A 21,143-nucleotide genomic window follows, 5' to 3' on the forward strand; every position below is an offset into this window, starting at 1 on the left:
TCTTTTTGTAACTTAAGATTTTGCCTAGAGGGATTCTCTGTGTTTTGAATCTGATTACCCTGTAAAGTATTTACCATCCTGATTTTACAAAGGTGATTCTTTTACCTTTTCTTTAATTAAAATTCTTCTTTTAAGAACCTGCTTGATTTTTCATTGTTCTTAAGATCCAAGGGTTTGGATCTGTGTTCACCTGTACCAATTGGTGAGGATTCTTATCAAGCCTTCCCCAGGAAAGGGAGCTTGGGGGCATATTTTGGGGGAAGACGTCTCCAAATGGGATCTTTCTCTGTTCTTTGTTTAAAACGTGTGATGGTGGCAGCATACTCTTCAAGGACAAGGCAAAGTTTGTACCTTGGGAAAGTTTTTAACCTAAGCTGGTAAGAATACGCTTAGGGGGTCTTTCATGCAGGTCCCCACATCTGTACTCTAGAGTTCAGAGTGGGGAAGGAACCTTGACTTGTCCATTTATTCTTTTACACAGAGACTGTCCGGTTTGGCCAATGTACATGGCAGAAGGGCATTGCTGGCACATGATGGCATATATCACATTGGTAGATGCGCAGGTGAACGAGCCTCTGATAGTGTGGCTGATGTGATTAGGTCCTAGGATTCTTTAAGAGTCTCTCTCGCCATCACCTCACACCTGGAGAGCTCTCTGCTTTAATTTCTATGCATGAGTGATTAGAGGTTTGATGTCACTAATTATCAGGATGGTGAGAACTTGGGCTCATACCAATTGTTTGCAGCTGCAGTCCCTCTGGCCCTTCCATCGTTGTTCCCTCTACTGACAGCTTGATGACATCTGAATGAACCAGCTCATTCTGCAGGCAGAGGAGACTTCAGATTAATAAGTGTCTTTGTGGTGACAATACAGAGACTGTCATTGCTTGGAAATGGCACATTTTCTTGAAGAATTTTAAAAAGCTGAACATAAAAGTATTTGTCATTTCGTGCCAGCAGCCGGCAGCTTGTGAAAGCTGTGTTTTACTTACTGTGAGCTTTGCTTCCCTTCCCCAGGATAGAGAGCCTCTACCACTCATGGACTGTATTGGGACCTTATCACAGCAGGACACCCATGTGCACACACCCAGGTTACACACACACCCTGGTTTCTTGGGTCAAAATTTTCAAACTTGGGCTAGGCAACTACATCATTTAGGCACCTATTAAGTGGCCTGATTTTTTGCAGAAATCCTGATCACCTGTAGCTCTTGTTGACTTCAGTATCTCTCAAAAACAGACTGATGGTATTTCAGGTTGGGCACGTTCCTTCTCACCCCCCAGTTCAAGAAGAGAGGCACTCAGTGTGAGCAAAAGGTTTACGAAATGAAAGCTGTAATCTATCTAGCCATTAAAGTCTGCATCAGTTTCTCCATCAGTAACATGAGGATAATACTAATATTTACAGTAGAACCTCAGAGTTACGACCACCTTGGGAATGGAGGTTGTTCGTAACTCTGAAATGTTCGTAACCCTGAACAAAACGTGATGGTTGTTCTTTCAAATGTTTACAACTGAACATTGACTTAACGCAGCTTTGAAACTTAACTATGCCGAAGGAAAATGCTGCTTTCCCTTTATTTTTTTAGTAGTTTACATTTAACACAGTACTGCACTGGATTTGCTTTTTCTCCCCCCTTTTGTCTCTGCTGCTGCCTGATTGCCCACTTCTGGTTCAAGGTGAGGTGTGTTGCTGCCTGGTCAGTTTGTAACGCTGGTGTTCGTAACTCTGAGATTCTACTGTACTTGGCAAGATCAACTTCTGCTTTGTGTCACACCAGTGTAGTGGGGAGTAGAACTTGGGCCATTGTTTGTATAACACCATATTAATGCTGTGATTGTTAAAGCCTATGAATTAGCACCCAGTACCGGGTTTAAAAGGGCACCGGTGCCGGGCCCACGTTCAAAAGGGGCCCCCACCAAGCCCGCTCCACTTGGGCTGCACTCTGAGCCACTGGCTCCTCTCCACCCCCTGACCCCTCCCTCCCCACTGCTAGCTCCTCTCAGCTGGCCTGCTGGCCCAGGGCTTCTCTCCACCCCCTGGTCCCTCTCCCCCACCCACTGCTCACTCCTCTCGGCCGGCGGCCGGCTGGCCGAGGGCTCCTCTCCACCCCTGTCACTGGCAGGCTGCTGACTGGCAGGCAGTGCCAGTGATTGGGGTGGAGGGGAGCCCTCAGCCTCTGCCCTCCGGCCGGTCTGCTTTGGGCTCCCCAGGAGTGGGGCCTGCCTCGACGGCCGCTCTGTGGAAGTGGCAGGCTGGGAAAGTTGGTGGCTGTCGTCCCTCCCCGACCCTGCAAGGAAATGCTCCCTCCACTGCGGGCACCGCCAGTGCCAGGCAGGGAGGGCTGGGTGGGGCCGTGGCAGATGGGGCTGCTCTGTGCTTCTGGGCTTCAGCTGTCCTGCCTCCTAGCACTGTGCTGGGAGCGGGGATCCCTGCTCTGTGCTGGCTCAGCAGTGCCAGTGAGTGTGGCTGGGGGGCAGGGTGTGGGGGAGTGGGTCTGTGAGGGGGTGGGAGGAGCTGGGCAGTGGGGGAGGTTTGTGTGTGTTGGGGCACTGCGGGGGGAGTTCTGGGTCTGATGCTGGGAAGTTGTGGTGGGATTTGGGCAGGGGTGGTAGTCAGGGATGGTGGTGTGCAGGGCGCTGTGCATTTGTGGTGAGGCAATCTGTGGGGCACTGGGCATACAGAGTCGGGGGAGTTGGGTGGGGGGTTGCATGGTGTGGCATGGTCCTGCCCCTGAGGGGAAGGGGCCCTCTGGCAGCATAAGGCCAGGCAGGCCAGTGTGCATCTGCCCTGGGGCAGCAGGTTTGTATAATTTTGGTGGTGCCCAGAACAGGTCCAAGTCCCGCCCCCACCACACTCACCTGCTTAAGGCTCTGGGAGGGAGTTTGGGTGCTGGGTTAAAGCTCTGGGTTGGGGCATGGAGTTGGGATGCAGGAGAGGGTGAGGAGTGCGGTGCTTACCTCGGGCAGCTCCCAAAAGCGACCTGCACACCCCTCTTGCAGTGGCTCCTAGGTGGGGGGCAGTGGGGGGTCTCCGTGCTGCTGCCCACAGGTACCACCCCCGCAGCACCCATTGGCTGCAATTCCCGGCCAATGGGAGCTATGGAGTTGGTGCTCACGGTGGGGGCAGCGCACGGAGACACCCCACCCAGGGCCACAGGGATGTGCCAGCCGCTTCCAGGAGCGGTGTGGAGCAAGGGCTGGCAGGAAGCTGCCTTAGCTCCACCGCACTACCGGTGGTGGTGGCTGCGGCCGGGGCCCCTGGGCCCTTTTAATTCACCCTGGGGCAGCAGCCGGGGCCAGGAGATGTTCATGGGGAGGTGCGCAGGGGAAACAGGCGGGGCCAGGAGAGACACCTGGCCCCGAACATTGGTGGAGCCAGGCCTCCGGACCCTGAATATTCCTGGAGCACGGGGACCACGGGCCCATATAACTCGCCGCCCCTGCATCTGGTGACTGCCAGTTTGTAAACAGTGCCCTCGCGCTGGGCTGTGCAGAACAGGGCCGCCCCCACCATGCCATGCCCCATTGCCCTGGCTGGCCCTTCGCTCAGGGGACTGATCTCCCAGCGCCATGCTCCACTGCCCCCAGGGGGGCCCACAAATATGTTTGGTGCCGGGCCCACAAAAGGTTAATCCGGCCCTGTTAGCACCTTGGCTGTGCTTTAAAATTTCCCTGTTATCATCAAGGTAACATGCAGCTTAACATTCACAGTTTGAGAACCAAGTGTCAGCAACACACAGGTAGGTGTTTCCCCCTCCGAAATAAATGCTACATATATTTTTGTTTGTATTATCATAGTGTCTAGGAGCTCTATTCAGATCAGGACCACACTGTGTTCTGTACAAACACAGAACAAAAGAACTGTAAACTCTTTAGGGTAGGAACTATCTGGGTATAAGAGAAGAGACAACACATGAGACAGACAGACAGACGGGGGGAATACAAGGAAAGAAAAAATAATAATGAAACAATGAGATAGTGCAACAATCTGTTAGAGTCTATTCAGGAATTCAAATATTTCTGCATAATGAGAGCTCGTAATGAATGAGAATACATTGGGGTGGGAGTGGGGGGGGGTGTGATAAAAAGAACAAGGAATTAAAGTTTAAATTAGTGAGCACCAAGGCCTGAGGTTGGATGTTTTCATGCAATGTTTAGATTTCCCACTGGGGCATCTTCCTCACGGCCCTGACCCTGTACTGGTGGAAGAGGTGGCTGTGTCCTGTGAGGGAAAGGGTTTTCCGTGTAAGTTTCAAAAGCAATACATGAAACACAGGGTGAATCTTCAGAGAGTGAGGTAATTGAAATACAAACGTGACTGGATTAACATGTCACAGGATCCTAAAAGGGCCAAGGAACCAAAAGTCCAGCTTGAGAGCATATCTGTCTGTGTAGATATGCTCTGTGGAGAACCATACCTTTTGTCCCACTGATCAGATGGGCCCTTGGTATCAATACTGGTCTGCATACAGTCTGCTCTTGCTTTGACCAGCTGTTCTTTCACTTGTTTCTGAGCCCGAGAAATCCACTGTACTAGGGCTGAGACAACTGGGTTGGGAGAGGATGGGGGTAATTGCAGGTGGAATCGGCAGTGATACCCATAGTTGGTAAAAAATGGAGCTTTGACCCTACAACAATGCAGACCATGTGGCTATGCAACCTCTGGGTAAGGGAGACGTGAGGACCAATTATACTGGCAATGAGTGATGTAATGTCACGGATACTGCTTGAGGATTTGACTGGGGATGGTAAGTGCAGAAAAGACATGTGCGGACCCCCAGCAGGCACAAGGCCTTGCGCCAGAACCAGGCCGTGAACTGACACCCTTGGTTGGAGGTGATGCGCTCTGAAAGGCCGTGGAGGCAGACGGGATCGCTAATCCGTAGCTGGGCTGTCTCTTCAACAGAAAGGAAGCCTGTGCAGGGGATGAAGTGGGCCATTTTGGTAAAGTAGCCCTCTACTGTCAAGACTGTTGTAAATTTGTTGGATTCCGGTAATTCTCCGGTAAAGTGCTGCACAAGATTGAGAAGGAGTGTCCAAGGGCCCAGTCTAATGCTTGGCCGGACGGCAGGCTGATAACCAGAATCACCTTTCTATAACCAGTAGTGTGGAACTGAGACAGGCATCATGGACAGGAGGCGGCACTGGTTTGTAAAACTCCGGCGTCGCTGGTAATTATCACCAAACTTTTCTGGCAGATGCATCGTGTAACAGGGCTGCGTGAGCCATGTCTTGAGTGCAGCTTTTTCAGCATGCAACTGTCTGACTTGCTCCTGCAATAGCTGGTTATGCGAGGTCAGCCGGATGACCTGGGCCTGCAGGGCTTGGTTGTCCACCTGAAGGCGGGCGGACCACTCAAGTGGGCCCAGTGCTCCTGAAGGGTTAGCCAGGTCCATTCTGCTGTGACCAGCTCCAGGCTCACTCCTGTGAGCTAAGTGGTCCATGCAAATGGTCATGGCCAGATTGTTGGCAGTCTGACCTAGTGGTTGGAGCAGGGGTCGGGAGACAGGCTGGGTCAGATACTAGGAGATCAGAGTTCAAGACAGACCAGAGGGCAGACTGAGGCAGGTGTCAGGAAGGGTCAGGTTACCAGGATATCAGAAACAGGCAGTAGCAGCATGTAGCGCAAGGGAAGCAGTCCTAAGCAGGGTAAACCTAGTTGCATGGGCAACTTCCTGTTCCTATGCTTGCTTTAAATAGAAGCAAGGAACCCATCAGAACCCTCAGAGCTCCACCAATCAGATCCCAGGACTGAAGTCCTAGGTTGGAGTCAAGCTTCTAGTTTTGGTGATTAATAGCCCATCATGGGGTGGCAGGTTGGAATTTACAAGCTCTTAAGCACCCTGTGGATTGAGGTTTGAGACCTGCGGTCCCTGACAATATATTCCTGGAGCTTGTTCATTGCATAAGCCATTCAGAAATTCCACAGGGAAAAGAAACTGTTGACAGTCTCTGTCCAATGCACTTCCAGGAATACCCAACAACAGTAGTATGTTAATTTAATAATCTTAGAGCACTTCACAATCATTAGTGAAGTAAGCCTCAAATGCTTCCCTTAAAGGAGGGAAGTACCATTATCCCCATTTTACAGATGAGACTCAGGAGGACCCTTATAAAGAAATTTCTTTCCTTCCCTGAGGATGTAGCTCTAAAGCTTTAAGCTTCTATGTACCTTAAGGCTATCCAGTTGACTGTGAAATGAAAGACACTGAAATCCTCAAGCAAGAAGCCATTTTTTATTTTGTGCCAACGCGAAGAGAAGTATTGAGGTTTTGGGACAAACTGCCAAACCTCTTTTCCTAAATTGCACCCTCAAAGGAAAAATTAGTTGAGTTGCTGAGCAAGTTGAGACCCTTCCCAATCACTTCCTGGATTTCACAAATCTGAACTCTTTAGCTGATCATTTCCTGAAAGGGTGATTTTTTTTTGTAGTGGAGGGAAAAATTGAAAGAGACGGGCTAGGTCCATTTTACAGTGAGCTCTCTCATTAACAGTGGGTGTTCTGTGCAAAGAATCACACTAGATTCTGGCAGCTTCAAAGCAACCTGGTGGAAGACAACCCCTCCCCCTAAGAGACCACTGATCTGCACACAGCCTGCTTACCAATGCTGCATGCAGGACCCAGGGTTTGGTGCTCAGAGAGGTGTGGGCTGTCCCTGTTCACTTCAAGTAGTTTAATACTAAAACCCAATGACAAGTTAAAAGCTCACACTGGAACTATTACACTGTTGATCATTAACAACCTCTTCTTTTTATGCCTAACTCATTATTATAACACTGTTGTTTGCAGTGTTGATGCAGCCGTGTTGGTCTCAGAACATGAAAGAGACAAGGTGGGGGAGGTAATATCTTTCCTTGGACCAACTTCTGTTGGTGAGAGAGAAGTTTTCAACCTATGCAGAGCTCTTCTTCATGTCTGGGTCTTCCCAACAGAAGTTGGTCCAATAAAAGATATAATAATGAGAGAGACAAGGTGGCTGAGGTCATAAGCAACAATATATCAAGTGCACTATTGAACTTTACAAATAATTTGCTTCAATTCGGCAAGGGAGAAAATATCACAGCATAACATTTACCTTAACTAAAGTCCATGATACAATCCGCCCATCTGAAGAGATGGAGAAGAAGTTCAAATTATTGTCCAGGTCATCCTTCTGCCATTTGACCTAAAAAAGCCCAAACACAACACCTATGGTTGGCATGGAAGCACTCAGCAGGGGATAACTACAGAGCACTTGGTAAAATAGACGTTTCAAATGAATGCGTTTCCTTTCAGTTGAAGCACTCCACATTTAGCACTACCCCCACTGGCACCCCTCCTGCAGATGACTTGGGGATGAAGAGGTTAAAGGGAGCCTGATGGTGTGGACTTTGGCTCTATTTACACTCACCTGTTTTTCCTAGACAAGTTTATGAGCAGCCAACATCATACAGTATTTCAAACTTTTTAGCAGCCCCTCTCTCTCTCTGTCACTCTTGCGGCTAGTTCTTTCAGCTGTGACATCAGAGGAAGACTCTAGTCATCTAGATCAGACTTGCCACAGAAGTGATACAGAAGAGGTTCTTCTGCACACTGAAACCCTCTGCCACTCTTCCCCTCTGCAGTGCGTTGCAGAGCACGGTCCCAACCCTGCGATCCAATCCATGCAGACAGAGCCCTGCGCCCATGTGAGGCTCTGTTGATTTCAATGGGACTCCATGTGGACAACCTTTTACACCCCCACAGAATCCAGCTGAAGTCAATGGGATGCAGGCGTCCGCCTGTACAGCTTAAACTGCAGGGCGGGGGCCTAAGGGATTGTTAAGAAAGCGCTGGTGTTTTAGATCTGCTTGAACAATCAGGCGCTTTGCTTATAAGCCCACCAGGATATGGCCTGTGCTGTCTACATCTCTACAGAACCTATCAGCAGCAGGTTTTGGACACAGCCACAATTTCATAAAATTATGGAAAAATTCTAGGGCTAGAGTCACAAAAGGAGTTAGGCACCTAATTGCCACTTCAGGTGCCTAAATCGCAGAATCAGTCCCCACAAAACCCCCGCTCAGCTGCCCCCAGATGCTGGAGGTGTCTAAACTGCCTTAGTGCCTGAATTTTTGCAGTAAAGGTTCTGCAGGTGCCCAAGTTTCTGCTTCTGTGCATGTACACTGAAACCCCCCGCCAGTCACCCGGGCACCTAAACCTCAGAGTGATGCCCAGTCCAGGGGAACACAGGCATTCCTCTGCTCAGCTCACCTGCGGGGCCTGGGCCAGTAGGCGTGCGCTAAACCAGCTTACCAGACCGGGTCCTGCACAAGAGCTCACCGAAAACAGCTGGAGGGGGAGGAGCTCCCTCATCACTTGTAGCCCAAGGATTAGCATCCTCACCAGCCCCTGCTCACTATTCAAATGTCCCACGATGCACAAACACCACGGCTGATTTATCTGGAGCTTTTCCTTGCGTTACTGCCCTTGCTCTACCTGTACCTGGGTGGGAGGACTTCAGTGCCTGGGCCGCTTTGCAAGCATTAAGTTCAAGTTCAAGAAATACATGTAAGAATCAAGACATCTTTCAGTGTATGGCAGGAGGTTCAAATTATTGGTACTGGTAACAGTGTATTGCTGTTGATGGGCTGGCTGCAGCTCCTGTTGAAGTCAATAGGAGCATTGCAATAGATGTCAATGAAAACAGGATGGGGCCCTGTGTGGTGTCTACTGGGACATTTGTATTCATGGAATGGGAGTCAGCCCTGTGCAGAGGGCCAGCAGGGGGACCCATGGGGCATAAGTGGTGCCTAAGCCTTGCGCTAGAGGAAATTTCACCCTTCAAAAAAAGGGTAAATTCCCTCCACTACTTCAGAGCATTTATCTGCCTCTTAAGAAGATTTGCCTTTTGAATGTGACTGCTCAGTGACAGAGATTAGAACAAGGATAAATGTTTTGAGATTTATAAGAGACATTTCAGTAAGACCAAAAGCACCAAGATTGATCCAATTTTCTGATCCTGAAATCCAATAAGACTGAAGAGTAAAGGATGACCTGTCACAATATCTGCCCGCATACAGTTCTGTGGGCATCTATCAGCAGAGCAAGGGCACCATAACTGACAAAGATTGCTCCTGTGATTTCAATGGTGTATTTGTCTCTGTCCAAGTACCACAGTCGATCTATTTCTCTAAACATCATGCATTAAAAATTAATCTGCTTATCGCAGAGCATACCAAATACTTTCTATGACAATCTATGTACGTGGCATCTATTTCCAAAAAGGAAGCTGTATTCTCAATCTTGTAATTATGGGTACTTGGTTTTTTGGTATTGCTCCCTTGGGGGAAAAAGTGTTGATCCTGTGGAAAAAAAAAAGTTGTTTGTATTATGAAGCCCTATAGAGCAAGAAAACTAAGCAAGAGACTCACTGAAGAGAAATTAATCCTCAAGTGAAAAACACTCTGTTCTGAGGAACTGAAAATGAAAGTTGAGGAAATCCGTTTGAGCATATTTTGATATGCTCCCTGTATGGCCATGAGATGTGATTGAAAACTGAGTAGCAGGCTTATAACTCCCTTGGACCAGAAGGGCTATCGTATGAGCAGCAATTATTACAGGCCACAGGCAGTACGTGCCAGCGCTGCTCTGTTCTAGCTTGCATCAATGGAATGGCACACTGTGATGTACCCAAAAATAAAAGTGCTAATTACGTTAGCGTCACTTCTTTTCAGTGGCATGTACCGACCGTGCTGTTTTGCAAGGCATAAAAATTGCTGAGAGCATCCATTTCAGATCCATCTGCCTAGGGCAGCACCCTTGGATGACAATGGTTGTCAGCGTTGGATACTCCCTTTGTTAGACCCCTTCATCTGATGCTAAGGAAGATGAGCCAGCTCCATTGTCAACACTGTTACAGGAAGTGTGATTGAGAGTACGTTCTACCTGGTCTCTGTCACGCTCTCTGTCATGGTGGCTTCGTCTATGTAAGCAGCTAAGCTGTTCTCTGAATTAGTGAAGGGGTGGCAAGGCAAGCTGGTTGCTGACAGCCTTAAAAAAAAGAATCAGGTCCAAGGTATCTAAAGTTGGGCACCTAAAATGGAGGTATCCCAAATTAAAGGCTGCTTTTGAAAATGGAGCCTAAGCTTTAACTTATCATCATATAACAAGCTCTTCTTCATTTGTCCAACCCATTGGGGTAATCCCCCTTCCCCCTTAACTCATGTACACCTTCTTCAACCCATCTCCTCCTCAAAGGCCTGGGAAAACAAATAAGCCTTTAAGGCCAATTGACTCGGATCAAAGTAGGGGAAGCAACATCCTGAGTCGAGATCTCCTCATCAAAAATACCTGCCACCAAAGTACTACGGCCTAAACAAGGGGGTCGTTCGCTCCAGAGCCTCGGTGCAGGATCACACTGGGAGAGAATGGTTTCTAAGGTAGCCAAGATGAAAAACAGTTAGAATTTGTAGATCAAAAACAACTTGAATTGTATCTGGAAGTAAAGTGCAGATCACAGATGTGTTGTGCTCCTTACAAGAATCAGCACTAACGACTTGTCTATAGGGGGTTGCTCAGAAAAGTTAACCTGAATTAACTTTTCAAGTGGATTAGTTAAACCAAATTAAGGCCACTTTAATTCTGAAAAAGAGCACCCAGATAGGGGTTTAATGAATCCACTTTAAATTCGCAGCTTTAGTTAATTCAGATTGACTTTTCGAAGTATCCCTGTGTAGACAAGCTGGTCTACACTGAAAAGTTAGGTTGACCCAGCTACATTGGCTTAATGTAGCTAAGCTACCCTAACTCCCAGTTGAGGCAGCACTAGTTCAATGGAAGAATTCTTCCGTTAACCTAACTACTGCCTCTAGGGGAGATGGATTAACTACAGTGAGAGGAAAACCCCTCCCATACCACAGTGAGTATCGACAATGAAGTGCTACAGCAGCGCAGCTGCTGTAGTGTTTTAAGTGTAGACATGGCCCGAGCAAGGGAGCAGCTACATTACGCACTAGCTGAAGTTTCATGGAGTCTCCAGCCACAGCCCTAGCTATTTGTGCACTGTACATAGTCCAATCTGGAGCTGACCAACAGTTCAATTTCCTTCCATTATTTCAAGCTGTAACCCCTTGCCCCAACCTATACAACATTGCACCGGCCCTAGTGTTTGCACACTTTGAATACTGTTGGGCCAAAGTCTGCATATGGAGGGCCAAATTCTGTCCTCAGATGAGCACCAGCACCTCCCACTGAAGCTCGTCAGAATTTTGGAAAGCAGAATTTGGCACTTAGCTCTTTTAATCTTCCTTCATCACTCAATCCCTTCAACACCTTTTGATACAGGAGGGCCAGAGATCAGTGGTAGAGGTGAACTATATAAACCCTAGGCTAATTAAGGCGTGCTTCCCTGTAGACTAGGGAGGGTTGCTACAGGTTAATTGGAGCACCTGTAATCAATTAATCCCTATCAGGAACCTAATAAAACCACCTGCTTCAGGCAGTCAGAGGAGGGAGAAGGAGAAGGAGAAGGAGAAGGAGAAAAAGAAAAAGAAAAAGAAAAAGAAAAAGAAAAAGAAAAAACGAACGAACGAACGAACGAACGAACGAACGAACGAACGAACTGGAGCTTGGAAGTGAGTTGTGAGATTTGGAAGACCTGAGAACTAAAGTAAGAGAGACCCTGCCCCAGCAGGACAGGGAGCGTCTAAAGACTGAGGGTAACCCCACCTAAGGGGGATGAGGGTAAGAAACCCACAGGGGTTGAGAGGGGCTGGGATTCAGAGAGAGAAGCAAACCCAGACTCCTCCCCCACTTCCCTCCTCTACCACCTTCCCGGGCCACTAGCGGGGCCCTTGGCACCCAAGAGCAGGAGCAAGGGGTGGCATCTTAGCCCACTCCCCAAGAAAAGCGCAGGACCATCGGCCATCTTGTCACAACCTTCACTGGTTTTGGCAGGGGGAGGAGGTATTGCTGCTCCCGGAATCCCACAAACTTTTGCCAGTTTCATTTACAGCCTTCATGATTCTCGAACAAAATTGCCTGTCTGTCCCCTCTTTTGCCGGGGGTTTGTGAATATGAGATAAACTTCCTTTCATTAGCTGCATCCCTGCTGGGTGTGTCATAGCAATCATTTTACTAGCACACAAGGTGTCTAGGTATGTGCCGAGAAGTTAATTCCTTATATAAGCATGTGATAACGATCCAGGATTTTGGCAGCATGATAATATACACAAAGGTTCACTTACGACATAGGTAACAAGGAAGAACCACATCTGAAGTGTTTGCAGAATTCTTTGCTACCACATGCAAAAAAATTTGCCTCCTGAGATAAAAATCACGATAATTTGCATTATGGTAGCACCTGGGAGCCCTTGTTGTGCACCAGCCCCTCACTGTGCTGGGCGCTGTAAAAAACACATCCATTTTGTACAAATTTCATCAAGGATTTATTGCTTTTTTTCCTTATTTATGTAAATGGATACAGTGAGCTGTAGCTCACAAAAGCTTATGCTCAAATAAATTAGTTAGTCTCTAAGGTGCCACAAGTACTCCTTTTCTTTTTGCGAAGTATTTTTAAAGTAATTCATAATAAAAACAATGTCTGGTTTGGGGCAGAGAGAAGAAATGGAGACATTTGTACTGTGACCTCTCCAAATCTTTCACCCTTTAAAATGATTTTGGGGTTCACTTTTGTATCTTTTAAAACTTCCCCTTGTTTTCAACCCAGACTGTTCAGGAGAACTTGAGCGTGAAATTGCCTAAAACCTGACCGTAAACAAAACCAAAACTGAACAGGCAGCTCAAAGAAATGCAAAGTGTTGAGTAAACCACTAGAATAAATGCACAAGAGTTGATGAGATTTTTAAAATTATTCAGCATTACTGAGTAAGATGTTATTAGTAACAGAAGCAAGGAAACGTGTTTGTTTTTTCTTTTTAACGTGCTCTTCAACCTATTTTTGAGCAATGCATAAATAGTCTGTGGAACTTATTGCCACAAGCTGCAGTTGAGGCAAGAGCTTACCAGAATTCCAAAAGGACTGAATATTTATACAGATAATGAGAATATCAAAAGTTACATTTGATAGGATAAAAGGAAAATAGAGGGTATAAACCTTCATCCTCACCAAGGTTAGCAAGTCACTTCCCCTATAAACAGATTATTCTCTAATCTATTAGAAGGATACTAGCACCTTCCTCTGAAGAAGCTGCTATTGGCTACTTCTGGAGACAGGATACCAGACTAGGTAGACCACTTGTCTGAACCGGTATGAAAATTCCTATCATCCTGACAGTGTCCCTTTACAAGGAATGGTGAGCAAGTTTAGCATTTGTTAAATTTAAGGATGTTTGCTGCTAGCTTCATTAAAACATAATTGGCCACATTTTTCCCTGGTATGTCTGACTTCAATCCTTTGCAGGCAGCCACTGTGATACTTCCCCTCCACAGTTCTGCCAATGCCCCTCAGTCTCTAGGAGAACACCTGTTACAGACATGAACCTCTCTCGCAGAACTTTGCGATCATTACAATCTGTGTGGCATGCCTCTTGACCTGCCAAGGCCCTAACTGTAGGACAATGCGTGACGGGAACACACTGAGGAAAACAAAGATTATTCATGCAGGAAATCTAAAATGCTGTGCCATTCCTTCCTATGCTCATTCCTTCTCTATATGCTCAGCTTCATAAGTCTTTATTTCTGCTGTAAATTTTCAACAGTAGAAGTGAGAGGGTACCAAATTTAGGTTAAGTTTGGGGCTAAAATGAGGGACATGCCTCGCTATGAGACACGTTACACAGTGGGTTTGGGATAAAGGAAAAGGCTGTGATGAGACCAACTGTCTCATTTTGACTCTGAACCTAAGGAAAGACTTTAAAATGCTGTGATAGTTTATTGAAGATTTCTAATCCCACAACATTAGGTCATTAAGTCTCAGAGAGATGGCTGGGTCACATCATTACTCAGAGTATCATCCCCACTACTACATGTGGTTTTGGAGGTAGGAACCCTGTCAGGTCATGGTATAGGCAGTATGAACAAAAGCAGATGAAATATAATGGCTAATGTAGCCACAACCAGGTATTGGCCATGAAACCTCTGCAAATAAAACTGACTTGAATTTGTTCACAAGTGTCCCTAATGGAAGTCTGATATTTTTAAGCTACCTCATTCTTTGTCCCTACCTTTGGGCCTCAGAAAATAAAGTTTCCTAGCTTCAGAAATGGATGTTTTATCCAATGTAAAATTTGGTTTAACCTAGCATGAATTGCCTCGTATCATGTTTAACCACATTGTGACTGCTTTGTTCATTCACTAGACTAGACTTCAATAGACTTCTTTGTACAGTAAATAGGTCTTATGACTCTGAATGGAGACTGATGGAGCGATGCATATATAAATAATTAATCTGATTTACATAACTCCAAAAACATATGCAATGGAAAATAATCCTACAGTGAAAATCTAGATACCCTTTTAAATGCAAATGTTTTCAGCTATGACATTAATCCGCAGATGAGAGAACAGATTGGCAGAGCAGAATTCTCGGATGCGCTGCCGTCGTTTATCGAAGCACACATTAATGGTTTACTGTAAAATTAAGAGACATGACAGAATGGATCCACTCAGTGTGTTTATAAAGTAAACATTCCCCCACTTTAGTAACCATTCAACAGAGGCTGTCTGCTGTGAATGCCTCTTCCACTATATGAACCAGCTTTAGACTCCAGAATTTACTTATCTTTCCTCTCTACTTCTTGATGAATGCACAAACATCCAAAGGTCTTATTATCTCCCAGTCAACTTGTGCTTTCTTCATCTGTCTAGCAGGTTTAATACACCCCTTTGAGATCCAAAGGTCCAATGCTATCTAAAGTACGTTTAGGAACTCATTCAAATGTCTTGTCCTTAACAGATGTCCTTTGCATCCATGGCTTTCCTTGTCATAAACATCCCAGATAAAGAGGGCCAGGGTGGCTCATGGGTTTGGTAAAGGGACACAAGAGCACCTGGCCTTTGGAGAGAGTGGTGAATTGGTGCAGTGGGCATGTGGGGTTGCGACCTTTCCAATTTTTCAAAAACAGATACTACATGCCACCCTGCCACTCATTCCCCCTTTCCATTGTTGCTCCCTCACCTTGCCCCCCCCCCCCCCGGCGATCCCCCAGGACTCAGCTGCTGCCTACAGAGCCAGGCTGGGAGGAGCTGACACAGAGCCTGCCTGCCCAGTCGTGGCACAGAGAGCAGAGGGTGGGGGTTGATCCCTGGAGCAAGGGGCCGTAGAGAGACAGGGCCCCGGGAGGCTGAGAAACCCCACCAGGCCATCACGGGCAGCGAGTCCAGCCACCGGCTCTGCTCCTCAAACGTTGCACACTGTCAGAATCCCTCCCCCTGGTGGCACCGGTACCTGCCTCACCACCGGAGCCAGGAGCCAGTTCCTCACATTAATCTTCTCTCCAGCAGCCGAGCTCCTCCAGCAGCTGCTGCTCTTCCTGCCCTCCTGCCGGTGGAGGCCAGTTACTGTGGTGACCGGATTTTTGGTGTCCAGTCAGCAGTACTGACTGGACACTGCACAGGTCCACTTTTGACCGGACTTCCCGGTGAACACTGGACACCTGGCAACCCTAAGCTGCAGTGGTGGAATAGGGTGGTAAAATTGGATGACTATATGGAATTCAAAAGGCTGAAGTCGGAACCAACTGCCCTCTCAGGGTTGTGCAATACCTACGCAATGTGGAGGACACAGTAAGGACATGGTTTCAGCCGTTATCTTTGAATTTCTCTGGCTTGGTGAATTTATGCTCTACTCCACTGTAAGGGTGGGCACTAAGATGAATGAAGCTCAAAAGGAGGCTGGGCAGAGCGTGCTAGGAGTCCAGCCAGCAAAGCAGGGAGCCAGGTAGGTTTGCTAGGCATCCAGTTTTCGACCGGAATGCCCGGTTGAAAAGGGACCCTGGTGGCTCCGCTTGGCACCGGTGCCCGGCCCATTAAAAGTCCGGTTGGTGGTGGAGCAGGGGCCTAGGGCTAAGGCAGGCTCCCTATCTGCCCTAGCTCTGTGTGGCTCCCAGAAGTGGCCACCAGGTCCCTGTGGCCCCTACGCACTGCAGTGGCCAGGGAAGCTCCACGCACTGCCCTCGCCCCGAGTTCCGGCTCTGCAGCTCCCATTGGCCAGGAACCGCGACCAATGGGACATGTGGGGGGCAGTGCCTGTGAGCACAAAGGCAGCATGCACTGCGCAGAGTCACCTGGCCGCCCATGCGCCTAGTGGCCACAGAGACCTGGTGGCCGTTTCCTCGGAGCCGCAGTAATCGCCACTGGGAACCCGCACATACACATACTCGCCCCCCTGGCCCAGCCCGGAGTCCCCTCCTGCACCCCAAACCCCTCATCCCCAGCCCCACTCCCAGATGGAGCCCTCACCCCAAATGCCTGCCAGAGCCCTCTCCTACATCCCAAACCCCTCATCACCGGTCCCACCCCAGAGCCTGCACCCCCAGCCCAGAGTCCATACCCCCTCCCACACCCCGGTGAAAGTGAGTCAGGGTGGGGTAGAGTGAGCAATGGAGGGAGGGGGAACTGGAACGAGCGGGGGATGGGGCCTCGGAGGAGGGGTGGGGCATGGGCAGGGGTGTTCAGTGTTGTGTGATTAGAAAGTTGGCAACCCTAGAACCAGGAGGGGGAGATTTTCAGCATGCTGCTTCAATAGCCTGAGGTACCAGCACTAAGCTATGGAGAAGCAGAAAAGGAGCAGGAGCTGAGAATGAAGAGGAACCACTGTGTCCCAGTGGGAGATCTGTCACCAGCTGTCTTACTGAGGCTGTCAGCTGTTTGGTTGCTGAGCATGGCGTTCTTCGATGGGTTTAGTCTCACGTAGAGGCAGCCAGTGTTTTCTCCTTTCTCAAGCTCAGCTGGTGTCAGAGGGCAGCAGCCCCTCGCACGGACACTAAATTACAAATGCCGCCGCTGGTTTCAGTATCAGGCAGCAGAAAGGCTCTGCTACAAGCCTTTCAGCTGTTTGCTTCTCTGCAGCTCTTGCAAGCTCTCTGCCAGCCAGCAAGAAAGGTAGCACAGACCTCTGCTCTGCCAGCTCAGCCGTGGCCAAGGCGGGGTGCTTAAAAGAGGACACCAGTACTGAGATTGTTCCAGGGGGTTATTTTGAGGACTCAGGGTGGAGTGAATGCCATTGTCACCGTTAGCTTGAGGAGAACGTTTCTTCAAAGAATACTTCTCTCTCAGTGGTAGCACCAGTGGATTCTTCACTGGCTGCATCGTTCTGAGAGTCACAGAGACTGATCCTCGTCTCTCGCACCCCAGGAGTAACCTGAAACCAAGATTAATGGTCCTCACTCAGGGTCTGGTTGGGGAGCAAGCCCTGACTGCCAAGGTTGTTGTGGGGAGGGGAGCCCAGGCCCTCCCACTCCATCAGGCTCCAACCCAGGACCCTTTGGGCTACCAGTAGTCTGGCAACCAAGGCTGCTTAAGGCTGTCCTCCCTGGGCCTCTTCCTCTCATCCTGCCCCCGCTTAGTCCACCTGGTGGGGAAATCCAAACCAAAAGAAATAAGAGTTACCAATGTCCAAGGTCCACAGGATACTTCCCACTCTGGTTATCACTCGGGTGGGTCCTCCCTTTCCTCAGGGAGGCCCGCTTCTTCGGGGCAGCTATGTCAGAGCCTTTAGACTTCCCGCTGCTGGAGCTGTGGGCTGCTAGTTTGCTCACCTCCAGCTCTGCCACCCACATGAGCAATTACCAACCTTTTAATTCCTCCAGTAGATGGAGCATTTGTTGCAGGTGTGGCAGGGCAAGGTTGGCTGAGCCCCAAATAATCCCATAACCCCTTGTTGCCCTGTGTGATGTTTGTACTCCCCATCACACCAAGTAATGATGGTATAAGACCCGCAGAAGCTAGGGCAGAATCAGCCCCACAGCATGGGTATATTCACATGCAGCACATACATTTTTGATGGGAAAAGGACAAGAATTAAGGGTGGCGGGTGGACCTCCACTTCGGGGAAGCTAGCCCTGCAGCCCCACCCCTTTCGCACAAGACCCCACCCCCCATGGCAGGAGCTCTGATCCCTCCTGTACTGCTGTTCCCCCATGGCCGGAGAAGCCCCAGGCCGGACGCAACCCCAAGTTGCCCCCCACCGCTGCCAGAGGAGCCCCAGGCTGGCCCCAGACAGCTGACCGACCCGAGCCCTGGCTGAGCAGCCCTAGCAACTCCAGCCAGCCGGCCGACTCCAGCCCAGGGCCTGCCCAAGCAGTCGCAGCCACACCAGCTGGCCGGCTGATCCCAGCCCAGGGCCTGCCCAAGCAGCCCCCGCTGGTCAACCCCAGCTCCAGCCGCCGGCCAACCCCAGCCGCGCCGGCCAGCCCGCTGACCCCAGCCCCGGGCTGGAGAACGGGAAACACTGCGCCCCTGCCTCCCTCTACCAGCAGAAGAACACTGATCTTTTTATATATGCCATGCAGGTTCTGGGGCAGCTGAGGAGGTAGTATTTGCTACTCAGCTTCCTGGGTTCATCAGTAATCTCTCTGGAGTTCAGGGAGATACTGAAGAACCCTGGAAGCTGCATAGCAGATACTTCCACCTCAGCTGCCCTGGAATCTGCATAGCACATAATAATAAGCAAAAACCAGCAACCCGGCATCCCCTTGCAGCAGCTCCAGCCTATTATACCTGCCACCCATGACAGCAATGAAATAGTGTTCCCTCTCTGACAGAGAACGTAGCTTTCAGGCCAGTGATATTGGACTAACACACAGGGAAGTGGCACTGAATTGAATAGAGAGAATCAGGGTGTTCTTGAGAGGGTGACATTCACCCCTCTGCAAACAGCAAGCTCAGGGCCCAGGCAACCCTTAAGCTTGCAAAACTGTGATTTATCTAAGGGAAGCAGTGGCTCAGCTACAAACAGAGCGAGATAAGGTGGACCCCACTTTCAGTTTGTTTTCTTCCTGCTGGGATTTGGATGTTCTGGTTTGTGAGTGCACAGTATATTATTAAGAGCCTATTTGCTTATCCCCTCCTAGCACACCGCACTTCCTATTGTACTGGCTTGGCTTATTAGTAGCCAAGGAGCAGGAACAGCAAGGAAACTGGAAACTATGTTCTCACTTATTTGCCCTTATCAGTGGTTGGGGCACTTATGGCATCCTAGATATGATATGCAGCTGACATCCTGTACAACAGAGGCCAGCACTGCTCTTATGTATTTAACCAATTGCAATTCCTGGCTCGCACGCCCTGTTCTGGCTCTGCTCAACAAACAGGAGTTCCAATTTACAGGCCAAATATTAAGTTTCACCCTCCGTGTGTAGGGATTGCACACGGCGCACAGCGGGGAAGGCTTGCATCCAAATCCTGGGGATGGCTGGTGCTATGGAAATCAGAGGCGGGGTCTTTAATGGGTTTGACAGAAAGCCCCGACCGTAGCAGAACCCTCCAGATTTGCATCACCAGCCGGGGGAGGCAGGTGGCTGGCCTGCCAGGTGCCGCGTTGTGCCACCGGCACAGCACCAAGTGGAGGCTCTTCAGCACCTCACAGGATTCTGGCAGGGCAAAGGTTGTCTTGCGGTTCGAGAGAGGTTGGGGGGTGCAGCTGCACTAGCATCCACAGACTGCGTGGAGTTTCACACCAGCTGAGGATCTGGCCCAGCCAGTTTGGCTGTCCTGTTTTGTTATTGTATCTAGAAAGCACTGCAAGCAGGTCACACTCCCATCTTATTTGTAAAAGACACACATGCGTGCTCTGGGTAAAGTTCAAACTTAATCCCTTCCTGAGGGTTCTTTTATTGTTAATTTTATATAACAAAGTTTCTGCCAAAGCTTGCACTTAGCTGGGTTCCCTACAGGATTCCTCTGTCCCTGCCTTGACTTCCCTCTCTCAGAGAAACATGCAAAACTTTTTGCATCCTAGGTTGGTGCTATTAAGACCCACCTGGTCTGACTGCCAGCATGACTCAGGAGAATCTCTATGCAAGCTCCTAGAATCTGACCCCCCGGTATCCACTTCCAGAGTTTTAGATAGGAGCGGTCCTAAATTCAGGATTCCAAACATCCTTCCTTATAATCAAATGAATGAGTCACCTCTTCCCCTGTCACCTTAAACTTTCAGGGTGAGATTTTCCAGCATCTCAATCCCTGAAGGGGCTTTGAAAATCAGAGCCTCCAGAAATGTTACTACAACTACTAAGTGAAGGGAAAAATCTTACACCTAGAACATGAACATTCATAAAGAAACCCAAGCTTGAAAAAGCCACAATCTGATAATTATCTGTACTTTAGGTCTTAAGTCAGAATGGACAGGGAGACAAAGCAGCACAAAACAAAAATCTATTGATCCAGCAGTAGCCAGACTAGAAGAAGGACAGAAAGCCCAGCATTTGTATGCAAGTAGAGAGGGAAAAAACCCATCAGAACAGAACTCCCTTTTCAGATAAATGTTACATCATGTTCCAGGAAGAGTTATGGTGCTTTACAAGAGAATTCACACTTGACAGAATGTGTATCCAAGTTGTGGTTTAAAAAAAAGCTACTGTACCAAGTACAAAATCTAAATCTCCAGGAGCTACGGCCTCACACTGCCTTGAGAAAATACAACATCCGAGCTAAAGCTCAGGGATCCTGTTCATTAACAGCAAAGACACTTAGGAGAAAAATTCTGGCACTTTACCTCATTTAACCTTCGAGTGAAATGGGTCCAAAAGTGCTTAAAGGGAAGAAAATTTTTAAATCAAAATGCCGCAAAGTTTTTCTCGAAAGGTTCTATCTATTCATGTCCAGCTTTTTCTGTCATCTCTGGTTGGCTAGGACACTTCATCCCAACATGGTGAATGATTACCTCATATTCCTTTGTCACCTCTCGGCTGGGCTGTAACAATGAGATACCTGGCCACGAAGCCTTAGGGAACTCCAGCTGGTACGGGATGTTGCAGCGCATCTCCTCAGCAACCCAGGCTCCTGTGAACACATCAGACCTGTCCTCTGCTCTCTACACTGGCTTCCCATAGAACATTGAATCAAGTTCAAGGTCTCAGTCCTTATCTTTAAAGTGCTCTACGTCCTAGGCCCAGGGTATTTAAAAGATAGACTGAAGCGCTGGGATGGTCAACAACTTCACTCCTCTGGCCCAGCGGAACACTCTACAACAAGGTAAAGCTCATCTGTGTGGGAGATG

The 21,143-nt window shown here is 48.6% G+C and overlaps 1 protein-coding gene across 1 annotated transcript in view; it reads right to left on the reverse strand.

Annotated features, from left to right (window-relative positions):
* DNAI1 (dynein axonemal intermediate chain 1) overlaps positions 1-21,143 on the reverse strand; it is a gene marked incomplete at its 5' end in the record, with an annotated part of 258,464 nt that overhangs the window by 128,690 nt on the left and 108,631 nt on the right. Inside the window, 2 exons of the mRNA XM_037902893.2 lie at positions 734-821; positions 7,080-7,169. Of these exons, the coding sequence (XP_037758821.2) occupies positions 734-821; positions 7,080-7,169 (178 nt within the window). The remainder of the gene's footprint in view (positions 1-733; positions 822-7,079; positions 7,170-21,143) is intronic.

The sequence above is a fragment of the Chelonia mydas genome, chromosome 5 (genome assembly GCF_015237465.2).
Source record: "Chelonia mydas isolate rCheMyd1 chromosome 5, rCheMyd1.pri.v2, whole genome shotgun sequence".
Lineage (NCBI taxonomy): Eukaryota > Metazoa > Chordata > Testudines > Cheloniidae > Chelonia > Chelonia mydas.